At 43.1% G+C, this 17,194-nt stretch overlaps 1 protein-coding gene across 1 annotated transcript in view; it reads left to right on the forward strand.

Moving 5' to 3' along the window:
• AOX1 (aldehyde oxidase 1) overlaps positions 1–17,194 on the forward strand; it is a 121,313-nt gene that overhangs the window by 25,704 nt on the left and 78,415 nt on the right. The window contains exons 10-14 of the mRNA XM_039217804.1: positions 4,309–4,401; positions 8,302–8,453; positions 10,703–10,796; positions 13,115–13,224; positions 16,859–17,043. Of these exons, the coding sequence (XP_039073735.1) occupies positions 4,309–4,401; positions 8,302–8,453; positions 10,703–10,796; positions 13,115–13,224; positions 16,859–17,043 (634 nt within the window). The remainder of the gene's footprint in view (positions 1–4,308; positions 4,402–8,301; positions 8,454–10,702; positions 10,797–13,114; positions 13,225–16,858; positions 17,044–17,194) is intronic.

A 17,194-nucleotide genomic window follows, 5' to 3' on the forward strand; every position in this document is an offset into this window, starting at 1 on the left:
TTTTTATGTGCTGTTGCATTCGATTTGCAAGGATCTTCTTGAGGATTTTTGCATCTGTATTCATCAAGGATATTGGCCTGTAGTTTTCTTTTTTCCCTGGGTCTCTATCTGGGTTGGGAATTAAAGTGATGCTGGCTTCATAAAATGAGTCTGGAAGTTTTCCTTCTCTTTCTATTTTCGAAATAGCTTGAGAAGAATGGGTATTAATTCTGTTTTAAATGTAGGGTAGAATTCCCCAGGGAAGCTATCTGGCCCAGGGCTCTTATTTGTTGGGAGATTTTTGATAACTGATTCGATTTCCTCACTCGTTACGGGTTTGTTCAGGTTTTCTATCTCTTCCTGTGTGGATTTTGGTAGTGTGTGTGTGTTTAGGAATTTTTCCATTTCTTCTAAGTTGTACAGTTTGTTGGCATATAATTTTTCATAGTATTACCTGTAATTGCTTGTATTTCTGAGGAGTTTGTTGTAATCAGTCCATTTTCATTAATGATATTTTCTATTTGAGTGCTCTCTCTTTTCTTTTTTAGAAGACTGGCTAGAGGTTTGTCAATTTTGTTCATTTTTTCAAAAAACCAACTCTTGGTTTTATTGATCTATTCAACTGTTTCTTTGTTTTCTGTATTGTTTATTTCTGCCCTGATTTTTATTATTTCTCTTCTCCTACTGGGTTTGGGGTGCTCTTGTTGCTCTCCCTCTAGTTCCTTTAGGTGTGCCGTTAGATTTTGTACTTGTGCTTTTTCTAATTTCTTGAAGTAAGCCTGGAGAGCAATGTACTTTCCTCTTAGGACTGCCTTTGCCATATCCCATAGAGTTTGGATTCTTGTATTTTCGTTTTCATTTTTTTCATATATTTTTAAATGTCTTCTGTAATTGCCTGATTGGCCCATTCGTTCTTTAGTAGGGTGTTCTTTAACCTCCATGTTTTTGGAGGTTTTCCAGACTTCTTCCTGTGATTGATTTCGAGTTTCATAGCATTGTGATCTGAAAGTGTGCATGGTATGATCTCAATTCTTTTATATTTATTGAGGGCTGCTTTATGTTCCAGTATGTTATCTATGTTGGAGAATATGCCCTGCGCACTTGAGAAGAAAGTGAATTCCATGGCCTCAGGATGTAGAGTTCCAAATACATTGTCAAATCCATCTGGACCAATGTGTCATTCAAGTCCATGTGCAGAAGCTTTTTTATTTTGATATAGTCCCAATAGCTTATTTTGGCTTTTATTTCCCTTGCCTCAGGAGACATCTAGGAAAACTGTTGCTACAGTCAATGTCAGAGACATTATTGCCTGTGCCCTCTTCAAGGATTTTATGGTTTCAGTTCTCACATTTAGGCCTTTAATCCATTTTGAGTTTATTTTTGTTTATGATGTAAGAAAGTGGTCCAATTTCATTCTTTTGCATGTAGTTCTCCAGTTTTTCCAACACCATTTGCTGAAGAAACTGTCTTTTTCCCATTGGATATTTTTTCCTCCTTTGTTGAAGATTAATTGACTAAACAGTTATGGGTTTATTTCTGGGTTTTCTATTCTGTTCCATTGGCCTATATGTCTATTTTTATGCCAGTACCATATTGTTTTGCTTACTACAGTTTTGTAATATAACTTGGAGTCTGGATTTATGATACCTCCAGATTTGCTTTTCTTTATGAAAATTGGTTTGCCTATTTGGGATCTTTGGTGGTTCCATACAAATTTTAGGATTGTTTGTTCTAGTTCTGTGAAAAATGCTGTTGGTATTTTGATGGAGATTTCATTAAATCTGTAGATTGCTTTGGGCATTATAGACATTTTAGCAATATTTGTTCTTCCAACCCATGAGCATCAGATATTTTTCCATTTTTCTATCTCATCTAGAATTTCTTTCATTAAAATTTTATATTTTCAAAGTACAAGTCTCTCATCTGTTTGGTTGAGTTTATTCCTTGATTTTTTTGTCTTTTTATGCAGTTGTACATGGGATTGTTTTCTTACTCTCACTTTCTGCTGTTTCATTATTAGTGTATAGGAATACAACAGATTTCTGTACATTAATTGTATACCTTGCAACTTTACTGAATTCATTTATCCATTCTATGATTTTGGGGGGGGGGGTAGTTTTTAGAGTTTTCTATACATAGTATCACGACATCTGCAAATAATGAAAGTTGTACTTCTTCCTTACTAATTTGGATGCCTTTTATTTCTTTTTGTTGTCTAATTGCTATGGGTATAACTTCCAATACTATGTTGAATAAAAGCAGTGAAAGTGTACATCCCTGAATTGCTCCTGACCTTAGAGGAAAGTTTTCAGTCTTTCTTCATTGAGTATGATACTAACTGTGGGTTTTTCATATAAGGCCTTTATTATGCTGTGGTATGTTCCCTCCAACCCTACTTTGTCAAGGGTTTTTATTATGAGTGGATATTGTACTTTGTCAAATGCTTTTTCTGCATCTATTGAAATTATCATATGGTTTTTATTTTTTCTCTTATTGATATGATGTATCAGGCTAATTGATTTGCAAATATTGAACCACACTTGCATCCCGGGAATAAATCCCACTTGATTGTAGTGAATGATTTTTTTTTTTTTTTGATGTGCTGTTGGATTCCGTTTGCTAGTATGTTGTTGAAGATTATTGCATCTATATTCATCAGAGATATTGGCCTGTAGTTCTCTTCTTCAGTAGTGTCTTTATCTGGTTTGCTATCACAGTGATACTGGTCTCACAGAATGAATTTGAAAGTTTTCTTCCTCTTCTATTTTTTAGAATAGTTTGAGAAGAATAGGTATTAAATGTTTGGTAGCGATGCCTGGGTGACTCAGTCAGTTGAACACCTGACTCTTGATTTCAGCTCAAGTCATGATCCAGGATCATGGGATCAAGCCCTGCATCAGGCTCTGTGCTGAGAATGAAGCCTGCTTAAAATTCTCTCCCTCTGCCCCTCTCCCCTGGTTATGCATGATCTCTCTCTCTCTCTCTCTCTCTCTCTTTCTTTAAAAAGAAAATAAAACTAACTTAAAGAAATGTTTTTGGTAGAATTCGCCTGTGAAGCCATCTGGCCCTGGATTTTTGTTTACTGGGAGTTTTTTTTATTAGTGATTCAATTTCATTGCTGATAATAAGTCTGTTCAAATTTTCTATTTCTTCCTGCTTCTGTTTTAGTAGGTTATATGTTTCTTATGATGAATATTCTTTTTTTTTTTTGTTCAAACCATTTTTTTTTTACAAATAGTTTATTGTCAAATTAGTTTCCACATAACACTCAGTGCTCATCCCCAAAGTGCCCTCCTCCATGCCCATCCCCCCTCCCCCCCACATCCATCAGTCCTCAGTTTTTGTCAGCATTCAAGAGTCTCTCATGGTTTCCCTCTCTCCCTTTCCCCCACCATTTCCGCCCTTCTTCTCCCCCTTGTTCCTCCGTCAAGTTCCTCCTAATCCTCCTATACGTGCAAACATATGATATTTGTCCTTCTCTGCCTGACTTATTTCGCTCAGCATAACACCCTCAAGGTCCATCCATGTTGCTACACATGGCCAGATTTCATTGTTTCTCATTGCCATGTAGTATTCCATGGTATAGATAAACCACATCTTCTTGATCCATTCATCTGTTGATGGACACTTAGGCTCTTTCCATGTTTTAGCTATTGTGGAGAGTGCTGCTATGAACATTGGGGTACATGTGCTCCTATGCCTCAGCATTTCTGTATCCCTTGGGTAAATTCCTAGCAGTGCTATTGCTGGGTCATAGGGGAGTTCTATTGTTAGTTTCCTGAGGAAACTCCACACTGTTTTCCAGAGGGGCTGTACCAGTTTACATTCCCACCAACAGTGTAGGAGGGTGCCCGTTTCTCCACATCCTCGCCAGCATCTTGTGTTCTCTGATTTGCTCATTTTAGCCACTCTGACTGGTGTGAGGTGGTATCTCAGTGTGGTTTTGATTTGTATTTCCCTGATGAGGAGGGATGCTGAGCATCGTTTCATGTGTCTGTTGGCCATTATGATGAATATTCTTATATATGTCTCCTGGTGTCAATATTCAAGAGCTTTCTAAGAACCTCCCACCCATTTTATTTTCTATTTTTATAAACATATAATGAATGTATAAATAAGTAAATACATGTACTGGGAGAACATCCCTATAAATTTGCTTTGCAGAAAATACGGCCATTGCTTTCATATCTGTACACATTTATTACCAATTTAAAAAATGGTATCTGAATATTTTTATGAGAAAATTTCAATACTGAAAAAGAGGGGGGGACATTTTCTCTTTCCTAAATCTGTCTTATTTGCTTACTTACTTACTTACTTACTTTTCAGGACCTGCAATGAAATCTCAAGGACATTTCTACCCAATTCTCCTCTCTCCTGCTAGGATTTCTGAGCTCAGTATGGTATTTAAAACAAGTGATGGTGAGTTCCTGGTGTTCTTAGTAAAACATTAGTGAACCACCCCAGCACTTACACTTACCAAGTAGTCTGGAGCCTCCCTATACATTTGTCTTGTCCGGCCTATTTCTAGCTCTTCACTATTTTTCTAATGTGATATAATATCCCTACCATAAAACCTTGCCATCAAAAGCTTTGCACAGAATATGAGATATTCAGATGATATTATTCAAGGCCTTCTAGTCACATGCAAGATTCTTGCCTATAAAATGCCATAGTGACCTAAAGACAATAAATTTGCAGTGTAATTTTGATGGGAAGACAATGAGAGAACTAGGGCCATTCATCAGTTGAACAGTCAATTCCTAGGAGAGAGGATATTTGCAGGGGAAAGTAGGAGAAATATCATCTGGCTACTTGTTTCATATGGACAATGACAAGAAGTAAAATGAGACAAAGACCTGCTCAGGTAAGCACCTCCAGTCACTTACAACATCCTTCAGGGCCCACTACGTGCAAATACTACTACATCAGGCAAGATGGTACTCACAAAGTAGTAAGAAAGCATGCAAGACTTTGCCTTCTTTTACAAGCAACCTTATTTTACTCCTCTCCTCACTCCCCAGAACTTCTAGCATGGAAGTACATGCATGTAAGCACTGTACGTGCTGGTAAGTGCTCAATTCAATGGCTGACAAATGAATAATGGGAAAAAAATGAAGGAATGAGTGGGTCAGGAACTTGAATTTGGAATGCAGTGGTAGTAATGACTTTCTTAACTTAGACAACAAGGAGTTAGACAAAACTGAAAGCTTGAGTCAAGACTGACTGACCATTGTGTACTTGTGGACATCACTGGTGGGCAAGGCAGGAGACCTGCATTGGGTGTATCACTGCCATCTAGGAGACCCACCTTCCTGACTTCTAACCTTCATGAGCCAAACTTAGACTGTGCTGCAGACCAGCAAGCATGCCCTTCCCTGACCTTACCCCACCCATTTGCAAGGGAAGGGATCCTTCCTGGTTTTGCTTAGCACTGCAGCCTCACAGCTTCAGGCTTGGGACAGTTCAAGTAGCACACCTGAATGTCACTCGGAAAATGATGGGAATGCACTTAGACTCACTCGAAATCTTGGTGAAGACAGAAGGGAAAGAAGAGGGAGGGCAGCATAGGAGCAGAGGAGACCAGTAGAAGCAGAAGGTTAAGACAGGGAAATCCTTCCCTGACTTTCACCGCAGGCATCATTTAGCCCACCACTTTCAAACTTCTCTGTCCACAACTCTGTCCTCAAAAAAAAATCTGAAATAGAGTGAGTAAATGAAAATAAGCTGCTATGTTTGAAGGAAAGAGGAGACCTCTCACCACCCCCTCTGTTCCTGGGCCCCCTGTGTCTATGCCTGAGAGAACCCTTCAGAGCACAATTCATATGCCCCAGTGTAACCTCAATCCCTTATCTCAGGAATTCCTCTTGAGGAAGCCAAAACACAAAAGGAGACTAAACTCACCCAAGGTTCCTAAACTGGCTGGTGGCCAGGTCACCAAGCCACATATCTCCCATTTCCAATTCAGAACTCTTTCTGTTAGCACCCTTCCTCATCTTCCAGGCCCACCCCAGGGCCTGTCCAATTGGTTGTTAGAATAGACTGCTCAGTTTGAATCTGAAAAGTAGAGCCAAATTCTGAAATCTGAAGAAGCAATATGCCTTCCTCAGGCCCTCTTAAAATTAAAGTGTGAGTACCCTCTAGTGGCAGAATGTTCCTCAGTAACATTTCTCAGGATTCTCAAACTTCTATTCCTAAAGCCCAGAAGAATACCAGACACTGGTGAGAGAGGGTTATGTTGGAGTCAGATGTGTGTGTGTGTTCCTCTCTCCCAGAACCCCTCCCACAGGAATTAAGTCTCTGTGACAGCTTATGTTTGTTTAAATTTTGCATGCTGATCCATATCACATACATGTTTGACTCAGTGTACATTTTTCCCCTCAAAAAATTTTAATATATTAAGTGCTCCAAAATGTCCCTGCATCTTTGTCCCATAGACCCATGAACTCTGAAAAGCATGGAGTGAAAACAAAACCCACATTCTCAGAATCAAAGTTAAAGCTCTTTCTAACTCTACTGGAAAAGAAGCTAGGTTTTATGACCAAAGATGTAATAAAATATTAATAGTATAATAAATAGAACTTTCTCAGTACGTCTATGCCATGCCTAGTACAAAGCCAGGGGATAATGTGAACAATGGAAACAGAGTAAAGCAGACAGCTAGCATTTTATTCTCTCCTGGGGCTGAACTGCCCTATTTTACCTATGTCAAATAAGAGATGGTCATGCTGGTCTGTATGATGCCTCTGACCTTTAAAAATAAATTAATTAATAATGATAATAATAATAATGTCTTTTTGTTTATGACCTCCTCCCTACCAATAAGGCTCTGGGTCTATTAGGTAGGAGGAATTGTATGACAGGAATCAAGCTTGGTCTTCCCAGTGCTCCTTTGAGCAAAAGTATGGCCAGGATTTTTGCAGAAGTTAAAGATCAATCTCCAGTGGACCCTGTGGTGAGAGGAAGCAACAGACCATTGCTGACGGGTCTGGGACAGGCTCCTATGTTACAGAGTGCCTTTTATGAAACACTGTGCCACAATAGAGTGAGTGTCTCAACTCTAGGTTGAGACATTCCAGGGAGGAGAAGCAGTTTTGTTACCTTTGGGTAAGATTTGCTTAGTATAAGGATAATAAGGAGCAGAGAGTAGTTTCCCTAATCAATTAGGTTGGCTATGATTATTGAAGTCACAGGTAAGTTATGTGTTATGTGGGTATGGTAGCAAAGGTGGGAGAAGTATTGTGCCAAGTATATTCTTAGTATTGAGAAAAGATAAAACTATATGGGAGGGTAAAGTATTCTCAAAGATCAGTCCACATGAGAAAACTCAAGGTGGAGCCTGACATTATGAAAACAGACTAACTGCAGTTTGAACCCAGCCCTGGAAGTGATGTCAAACCAGACTGTATGTGTGAGTGACTCATTCTACAAACGCGGGAAAGTAAAGAATTCCTTTTAAAAGGCCAACTAAGTGATCTAATGACGTGGTTGACTTCTTCACTCCAGAGATTGATCTGAACCCTTTTAATCCCTATTTTGGGGAAATCCCAAAGCTGGTGCTAGTATCCTGCCAATGCTTTCAAGTAGGCCTGCAACACCTGTTAATTTTTAATTACTTCTTTGCCAGGTAGCACATAGCATTGCCCCAATCCTTCTGGATGGTTTCCCATCACTCCTGCTTTTCTGGCCCTGTCCTGGGCCCCCCCAGTGTCCTGACACCCAATAATACCCAACATAATACCTGGGGAAACTGCTCCTAGGCGCTGTGTTCATACTGATTGCCTGGCGCCCCTCTTGTCAAAGATTTTGAGTATCAAGGCTATCTGTAGAGGTAGAAATCAGCAGTCAGAGCATTATTAATTATAGACAATGATCGGGGCAATTGAAAGACCTTTGCCATAATTTTAATGTCATCAGATTTATTCCCCTTAATCACAAAACAGCTTTGCATAGCTTCACTGTGGTCAATTAGGAGGGGGGTCAAGAAAAGCTCTAGTAGAGTCTGCCACCTGCTAGTTTTCACTGTCATTCCTTCTCTCTAGCCTCTCTTTCCTTGCATTTGTCCAAAGAAGAGTATACACCATCCCAGGACTCCTAACCCGGGCTGCACAGAATTATTGGGAAGACTTTGAAAGAGCACCATCCAGAGATTCTGATTTAGTTGATCTGGGAGTGGAGTACCTGTGTTCTTTTAAGTTCCCAATGATTCTCTGTACAGCCTGTGTGGAGACCCAATGTACCAGCTGCACACTAAGGCCTAGGCACCAGGCTTATAATTCAGCAGCTCCTCCCATGTCACCTAAAAAATCCTTTCCTTTCTAGGACTGACAATAGGTGCTGGCTGCAGTCTGGCCCAAGTGAAAGACATTTTGGCTGAGCAAGTTTCCCAGCTCCCAGAGGAGAAAACTCAGACATACAGAGCCCTCCTAAAGCACCTGAAGAGTCTGGCAGGACAGCAGACCCGGAATATGGCAGTATGTCCTCTGGGCCAATCATTGGGCACACTGTACCTATTTTTTTTAACTTTATTTATTTTGAGAGGTGGGGGAGGAGGGGCAGAGAGAGAGAGAATCCCAATCAGGCTCTGTGCAGTCAGCACAGAGCCTGATGCAGGGCTTGAACTCACCAACCATGAGATCATGACCTGAGCCAAGATCAAGAGTTGGACGCTTAACCAACTGAGCCACCCAGGTGCCCCTGCACCTATTTCTTAATCTCGCTGAAATGTTGAAAAAGCATTGGCAGAATCATTATGCAAAAAGGTCTCAGCAGATTGAGACAACAGGCAAAATAAATAAATGTTTAATATTTAACAAACATTATTAAAAATATATTTAAAATAGTATTCTAAGTCAAATTCAACAGAATAGCCAAGTGACGATGTAGGTAGGAGGAAAGGAGGAGGTCACAGTTCGATCATTTCATGATAAGACTGTCAAAGAAACTAATTTAGTTTTAGGCTGCATTAACATAAGTATAATACCTAAAATAAAGAGGGTACTTTCTGTACTCCACACTGTTCAGACCACAGCTGGTGAATAATGTTTAGATCTGGGAGGTACACTTTGAAGTCTGACTGGTTTTGACCTCAGAAGAAAGCAGAAGAGACATAGATTTTCAAAATATGCATGCCCCCTCTGCTTCATACCCCAAATGGTGTGTTAGAAATCCTTGGCATATGAGGAATCAGGGGAAGACATAACTCCTTGAAAAAGCTCTTCAAATGATTCCAAAATGTTCTCTCCTCCTGTTAAGAACTCTGACACCTTGCAGCCTGGCAAGGAGATGATGGCAGGAGAGTGAAGGGTTGGAAACCATGTCAGAAAGAGGAATGGTGGGGGCTGGGAAAGTCAGGGAGATCATGAGAGCTGCCTTCAAATATTTTTTAAGTTTATTCGTTTTGAGAGAGAAAGAGAGAGAAGAGAATTTGTGCAAGCAAGAGGGGGAAAGGCAGAGAGAGAGGGAGAGAGAGAGAGAATCCCAAGCAGGCTTCTCTCTGTCAGTGTGGAGCCTGATGAAGGACTCAAACTCATGAAACATGAGATCATGACCTCAGCTGAAATCAAGAGTCAGATGCCTAACTGACTAAGCCATTCAGGTGTCCCTGCCTTCAAATACTTATAGAGTCATGAGGGCAGATTTTTTAAAAAATTTTTTTATGGTTTTTATTTATTTCTGAGAGAGAGAGAGAGGCAGAGTGAGCAGGGGAGGGTCAGAGAGAGAAGGAGATACAGAATGTGTAGCAGGCTCCAGGCTCTGAACTAGCCATCAACACAGAGCCCAACACGGGGCTTGAACCCACGAAATATGAGATCATGACCTGAACAGAAGTCAGATGCTTAACCGACTGAGCCACCCAGGTGCCCAGATGTTATTTATTTGATATAATCACAAAGGGTAGAAGTATGACTGATAGGGGAAAGTCCGGGGAAACAGAGTTCACCTCAGTGGAAACAAGAACTTTAAAATCAAGCTGTTCATAGAGGATCGGGGATTCCCTGTCTTTACCCATGTTCCAGCCCAGCCCTCAGCAACCAAGTGGTCACTGCAGATTCCATCACTAGATGGGGAGGAGAGTATTAGATTGAGTGGCCAGTCATTTTCCTCCCAAGTTCTGAGATGCTATAGGCTCAACCAGATCTAAGAAGAGGCAACTGTCTCTCAGATGCCCAAAACCCCAACACACCCACATGAAGTCTGGCCATTTCACGGGCAGAGTTAGATGCAGCTGACATCCTGTGTACCAGAGGCAGGACGGCATCTTTGTAGCTGATACCAAGGCCAGCTGTGCTGTGGCCAAGGCTGACTAGTGGGTAGTTCAGAATGGGCCATGGAGCCCCACTGTTTGGGTTTGAATCCCAGTCCTGCCCCTTCCTAACTGGGAGACCATTGTCATGTTTCATCATTTCTGTGCCCTGGTATCTTCATCTGAAAAAATGGCATCAAAATTGATGGCATCAACCTCACTGGGCTAAAGGAAGTGAGTAAATGTGTGTAAAGAAGTGGAACATAGTGAATGCTGTGTGAGTCTTGGTTACCATCAGCTCCTGTCCCAGTCCAAAGTGGTGGGTGAGAGGCTCCTCCCAGACCATCTGAATGGAGTCTCTCTACCAAAAGGACCAAGATCCCTTGTGACACTTTTACTACCAGAGGACAAGCAGGTGCCTGTGGTTCATAGGATCTGAGGAATAGAATGACTGAGGCTATAACTCTTTCTTTATAGTCCTTAGGGGGACATATTATAAGCCGACATCACTATTCAGATCTGAATCCAATTTTGGCTGTGGGGAATGCTACTCTCAATCTGATATCAGAAGGTAAGCTACCCCAGAACATTCTGGATTGCAACCTAAGATTTTTTTTTGTCTTTCTTTTTAAGGAATTGGTATAAGTCAGAGCACTGATCTCTGGTTCTCAATCCACCATGGGGAGCTCAGGCTCCTAGAGGAAGGCACACTGATACAAGGGAGTGGCTAGTGCTTCCTTCTGGCACCACCGCCCACGTACACACAACATTCACCCCACCATAGCCGTGTGATAGCCAGGGGTGGTGTGCAGAAGCTGAGGTGAAGGCTGTCTGCTGCCTGAGGACTGTTCTCTCCTCTCCTTCATGCCCCTCCCTTCAGCTGCTGTGTGAGGAGCCACAAGTCTGAGGAGGACACATAACAGAAACCGTGGACCGTCTAGGGACAGGAGGAAGGCAAGGATGAATTTTACATGCTGGCTGACAGAATCGTTCCCTGGGGCTTCTCCGTGCAAAACTACCCTTGTCTCCCTGGAAACAGCTCTCTCCCTGCCTCCGCTGCTCCAAGAATGCTGGCATGCGCCTTTACTGGGCACTAACTGCATGCTAGGCTGTGCTGGACATCTTACACACAGCATGTGTAGTCCAGCCAACCTCCCTGCTGTCACTTGCAGAGACAGGCACAGGATGAGAACCATCATCCGCATCATGCTGCCTCCCCAGGGCCTCTGGGTCTCCCTCCCACCACTTCTCCCAGTCCCTCACCCACAACCCATCAGATACACACTCCTTCTGTCCCTCCCACTTGGCCAGCCAATCATTTACCCTCCTACGGGCTGACCGGACCCAGGCACTAGGGTGCAAGGAAGCAATCACAGTCTGCTCCCCACATGAACTTTGGGGGTGTATCCGAGCAGGAATTATATCACAGGAAATGTAATCCTCCCAAGGGGGTGTGTTGGCCATATTATGATCCCATCCCTGACTGATGAGAAGTGCTGGGAGAGCCTCTGTGCAGAGCAAAAGTTCTCACATCCTTATTCAGCTTTGCATGGGGCCCGCCCAGGAGGGAGGAGAGGAAAGGCCTCACCCTGGCCTGCCCTGCACAGCTATTTTCCTGAGTCCTCCCTGCCTGTGGTCAAATGCAACCCCAGCTTGACCCCCAAACACCAGGAAAGAAGAAGCCAAGACTCTGGGGCATCAGGATAGCAAGGATAGCCTGGCCTGCATGCAGGGCCTTCTACTACATTAGTAGTAGTGGTACTAGTAGTACTAGTAGCAGTGTTCTCCGGCGGGGGGGGGGGGGGGGGGGTTGGTGGTTTCCTTTGGCTTAAGGTCTGTGCATTTCCAGCTCTGCCAAAGCCACCCCCTCCCTGAGCGCAGTGTTTCTCCAGTGCTGGTAGATGATTTGGTAACCTAGCAGCAGGGCAGGCCAGCAAAGGTCAGCAGAGGCTCCTTCTGGGGCGCTCCTGCCTCCTTTTCAATGACCCCTACATTCCAATCAGCATCTTGCCTCCTTCGCCAAGAACAGAATCCATCTCAGATTTGCTGGGCTGTAGTTTGATCTCATGGCACCTGCTGTGGAGCCACAAACCACGTTTTAAAACCAGAAGACACTGCTCTGACCACTAAATTTTAACACTGGGCCGAAAGGAGGGTTTGTGAATTGCTCACTTTGTTTGCAAGATGTAGGTCTCCAGCTTAGATGCCAACGGCAGCAGCAAGAACAAAAAGCAGGGGCACCCGAGTGGCTCAGTCGGTTAAGTGTCCGACTTGGGCTCAGGTCATGATCTCACGGTTCATGGGTTCGAGCCCTGCATCCGGCTCTGTGCTGACAGCTAGCTCAGAGCCTGGAGCCTATTTCAGATTCTGTGTCTCCCTCTCTCTCTGCCCCTCCCCTCCCCACGCTGTCTCTCTCTCTCTCTCTCTCTCTCTCTCTCAGAAATAAATTTTAAAAATAAATAAATAAAATAAATTCTTAAAAAAAAAAAAGAACAAAAAGCAAATGCAATGACTTGAGCTCTGTTAATAGTGGAAATAAACCCTGTCTCCACTGAAGCTATGCTCTTACCTTGAGCACAGTATTGAACAAGTTAGGTGTAGTTAACCAGCTGCCTGAAAGTGAAAACGGTGCAGCCATGACAGGCCTCAGAGGCGGCAGGAGACCTTGTTCACATAGCACACGTGATGAGATGAGTAAATGTCAAGAGGCTCCTGCCAGCCCTGTCTGTGCAGGGGAGTGTGGGAGCCTTGGACTGTCACATGCTAGGACTGCTGCATCACTCGGTGCAGAGGGAGGTGACCTTTTCCTCCTTGCTGCTGACATTTAAGAGTACAGAATAATCTGACATTCCTCACTGCAACTGTGCAGAAATGTCATTTTCTTTGCAGAAGGTACACGGCAGATCCCTCTAAATGACCATTTTCTTGCCGGGTTGGCAAATGCAGACCTTAAGCCAGAGGAAATTTTGGAATCCGTATACATCCCTCACTCTCAAAAGGTAAGAATTCTGCTGGCTGCTTTTAAGAGTGTGTTTTTCCCTTTTTGTGACGGAACGCAGTCATCTTTTCGTGACGGAACACAGTCATCTTTAGAAGTCTGAAAACAGATGGAAGGAAAATAACTGCCCTGAAAACCTGTTTCCTGTCCACTGTAGACTGGCCCGGCACCAAGGCCCTCAGACACCCTCGGGCAAACAGCTCTGAGCTGTGGATTTGGGGTTGTTGTTTCAGCTGCGGGGTGGGGCCTGCTGAGGGCGTGTGGTTGTGCCTCCACACCCCTCTGTGTCTACAGATCAACTCTGAGAGGCGCAAATTAAAGCTCTCTGGCTGTGGAACGAGCTTCTCCGTCTGACCCACAAAGAGGTGGAGGCTGGGACAGGGCCTCCCCAGTTCCAACTCTAGCTAACCCCAACAGCTCACAAGAACACGAGGGCCTCCAGATGTTTGCTAACACAGGATATCTGGGATTGATGTGGCCACCCAGCTGGCTATTGAATGTGGCCTCTGTCTTCACTCAATGCTCCGTGTCTCTCCCCAAAACCATACCTGAATCCAAGAGGTTGATCTCTCCAGAAAGAGGCAATTCAGCACACACACACACGCACACACGCACGCACGCGGGCACACACAATAGTGAAAAGCCAGGAGTTCGCTTGGTTATGCAGGAAGTCTCATATTAAGTCATGTTTTCAGCATGCATGATCTTCATTTATTTTTCCTTTGGATGGAAACTTTGAAATGTGTTCTAGTCCAAAGTGTATCCGTGAAGGCCCAAGATAGAAAACCAGGCAGGCACAAACACCCTTGGTGGCCACACAGATGGGAACACACTTGAGGCACAGGCCATCACCATTAACCCCTAAGTTGCAACATCAGCAGGTCACAATGCCAAAGCCCCAGTGCGGCAGCCATTGCCCTCCCGACTCCTGTTCCTGATACAAGATTCCCTATTCCACTGTCAGAAACTTCTATTCAAATCCTTTATAACCTTTGCAAAGAGGAAAGGTAGTCATTTCTACAAACCAAGAAATGTGGTGGGTCTCTTTCTTACTTCAAGCAAATTACATTTTTTTCCCTTTTTAATAGTTTGTTGTCAAGTTGGTTTCCATATAACACCCAGTGCTCATCCCCACAAGTGCCCTCCTCCATGCCCATCACCCCCCTTCCACTCCCCCCCATACCCATCAGTCCTCAGTTCTGTTCTCAGCATTCAAGAGTCTCTCATGGTTTGCCTCCCCCCCTCCCCCCCTGTTTCCTCCCTTCTTCTCCTCCACAGTCCTCCGTTAAGTTCCTCCTAATCCTCCTATACGTGCAAATATATGGTATCTGTCCTTCTCTGCCTGACTTATTTCGCTCAGCATAACACCCTTGAGTTCCATCCATGTTGCTACACATGGTCAGATTTTATTCTTTCTCATTGCCATTGTATTCCATGGTATAGATAAACCACATCTTCTTGATCCATTTGTCAATAGATGGACACTTAGGCTCTTTCCATGTTTTGGCTATTGTGGAGAGTGCTGCTATGAACATTGGGGTACATGTGCCCCTATGCATCAGCACTCCTGTATCCCTTAGGTAAATTCCTAGCAGTGCTATTGCTGGGTCATAGGGGAGTTCTATTGTTAATTTTTTTTAGGAACCTCCACACCATTTTCCAGAGGGGCTGAACCAGTTTGCATTTCCACCAACAGTGTAGGAGGGTGCCCATTTCTCCACATCCTCACCAGCATCTAGAGTTCTCTGATTTGCTCATTTTAGCCACTCTGACCAGCGTGAGGTGGTATCTCAGTGTGGTTTTGATTTGTATTTCCCTGATGAGGAGGGATGCTGAGCATCGTTTCATGGGTCTGTTGGCCATCTGGATGTCCTCTTTGGAGAAGTGTCTGTTCATGTCTTCTGCCCATTTCTTCACTGGGTTGTTTGTTTTTCGGGTGTGGAGTTTGATGAGTTCCTTATAGATTTTGGATACTAGCCCTTTATCTGACATGTCATTTGCAACTATCTTTTCCCATTCCGTCGGTTGCCAATTAGTTTTATGGATTGTCTCCTTTGCCGTGCAGAAGTTTTAATCTTGATGAGATCCCAATCGTTTATTTTTGCTCTTGATTCCCTTGCTTTTGAAGATGTGTCAAGTAAGAAATTGCTGCGTTTGAGGTCAAGGAGGTTGTTTCCTGCTTTCTCCTCTAGGGTGTTGATAGTTTCCTGTCTCACGTTCAGGTCCTTTATCCATTTTGAGTTTATTTTTGTGCATGGTGTGAGAAAATGATCTAGTTTCATTCTTCTGCATGTTGCTGTCCAGTTCTCCCAGCACCATGTGTTAAAGAGGTTGTCTTTTTTCCATTGGATCCTCTTTCCTGTTTTGTCAAAGATTAGTTGGCTGTATACTTTTGGGTCCAATTCTGAGTTCTCTATTCTATTCCATTGGTCTATGTATCTGTTTTTGTGCCAATGCCATACTGTTTTGATGATGACAGCTTTGTAGTAGAGGCTAACGTCTAGGATGGTGATGCCTCCTGTTTTGGTTTTCTTCTTCAATATTATTTTGACTATCGGGGTCTTTTGTGGTTCCATACAAATTTTAGGATAGTTTGCTCTAGTTTTGAGAAGAATGCTGGTGCAATTTTGATTGGGATTGCATTGAATGTGTAGATTGCTTTGGGTAGTAATGACATTTTAACTCTATTTATTCTTCCAATCCATGAGCATGGAATGTTTTTCCATTTCTTTGTGTCTTCTTCAATTTCCTTCATAAGTTTTTTTATAGTTTTCATCATACAGATCTCTTATATCCTTGGTTAGGTTTATTTCTAGGTATTTTATGGTTTTTTGTGTAATTGTGAATTACACACAGTTTCTTGATTTCTCTTTCTGTTGTTTCATTGTTGGTGTATAAAAATGCAACCGATTTCTGTCCGTTGATTTTGTACCTGCAACTTTGCTGAATTCATGGATCAATTCTAGTAGGGTTCTGCTGGAGTCTGTCGGGTTTTCTATGTAGAGTATCATGTTGTCTACAAAAAGTGAAAGTTTGACTTCTTCTCTGCCAAATCTGATGCCCGTTATTTCCTTTTGTTGTCTGATGGCTGATGCTAGGACTTCCAGCACTATGTTAAACAATAGTGGTGAGAGTGGACATCAAGCAAATTACATTTAAAAGCACCCGTGTGCTCAGTCAGTTAAAACATCAGACTTCAGCTCAAGTCATGATCTCATGGTACATGAGTTCAAGCCCCGCATCGGACTCTTTGCCGACAGCTCAGAGTCTGGAGCCTGGACCCTGATTCAGATTCTGTCTCCCTCTATCTCTGTCCCTCCCCCTTCTCACGAGGACAGAGGCAATCTGAAGACTAGAGGCAAGAGCACCTGGAAATGATCCAGGCATCCTGGCCTCAGGAAAAGCACACGGTGATCCCTGTTCCTTGAGGGAATTGGGCATTGGGGGTGGACATTTGGGAGGATTCCATTCTCACTTTGAATGAGAAACCAGCCAACTTGTACTCTAATTGTGCCAAGTGTCTTTTGTGTCCCTTTAGATGGAGTCTAAGTGATTAATTAGTGGCACCAAGAAGCAGAAACTATGCTCTTACTTTTGACGTGTCAAATAACCCCAAATGGTTCTCGTGTCCACAGTGGGAATTTGTGTCAGCCTTCCGGCAGGCTCAGTGCCAGCAAAATGCCTTGGCCGATGTGAATGCTGGCATGCGAGTCATACTCAAAGAAGGCACAGACATCATCAAGGAGCTGAGCCTTTCCTACGGAGGGGTTGGGGAAACCACAATCAGTGCACATAAATCCTGCCAGCAGCTCATAGGGAGGTAAGCAACGAACCCTGCACCCCAAAGGTGAAACTTGACATCAAAAAACAAAAACAAAGAACTAGTGGAAGTTTGGCTCTGACAAGGGTTGTTAACGACCTGGGAAGATGTGAACTCCTATATGTAAAATCACTGCTTGTTCTTTCTGTAA

Source organism: Hyaena hyaena, unplaced genomic scaffold (genome assembly GCF_003009895.1).
Source record: "Hyaena hyaena isolate Hyena2069 unplaced genomic scaffold, ASM300989v1 scaffold_724, whole genome shotgun sequence".
Taxonomy (NCBI): Eukaryota; Metazoa; Chordata; class Mammalia; order Carnivora; family Hyaenidae; genus Hyaena; species Hyaena hyaena.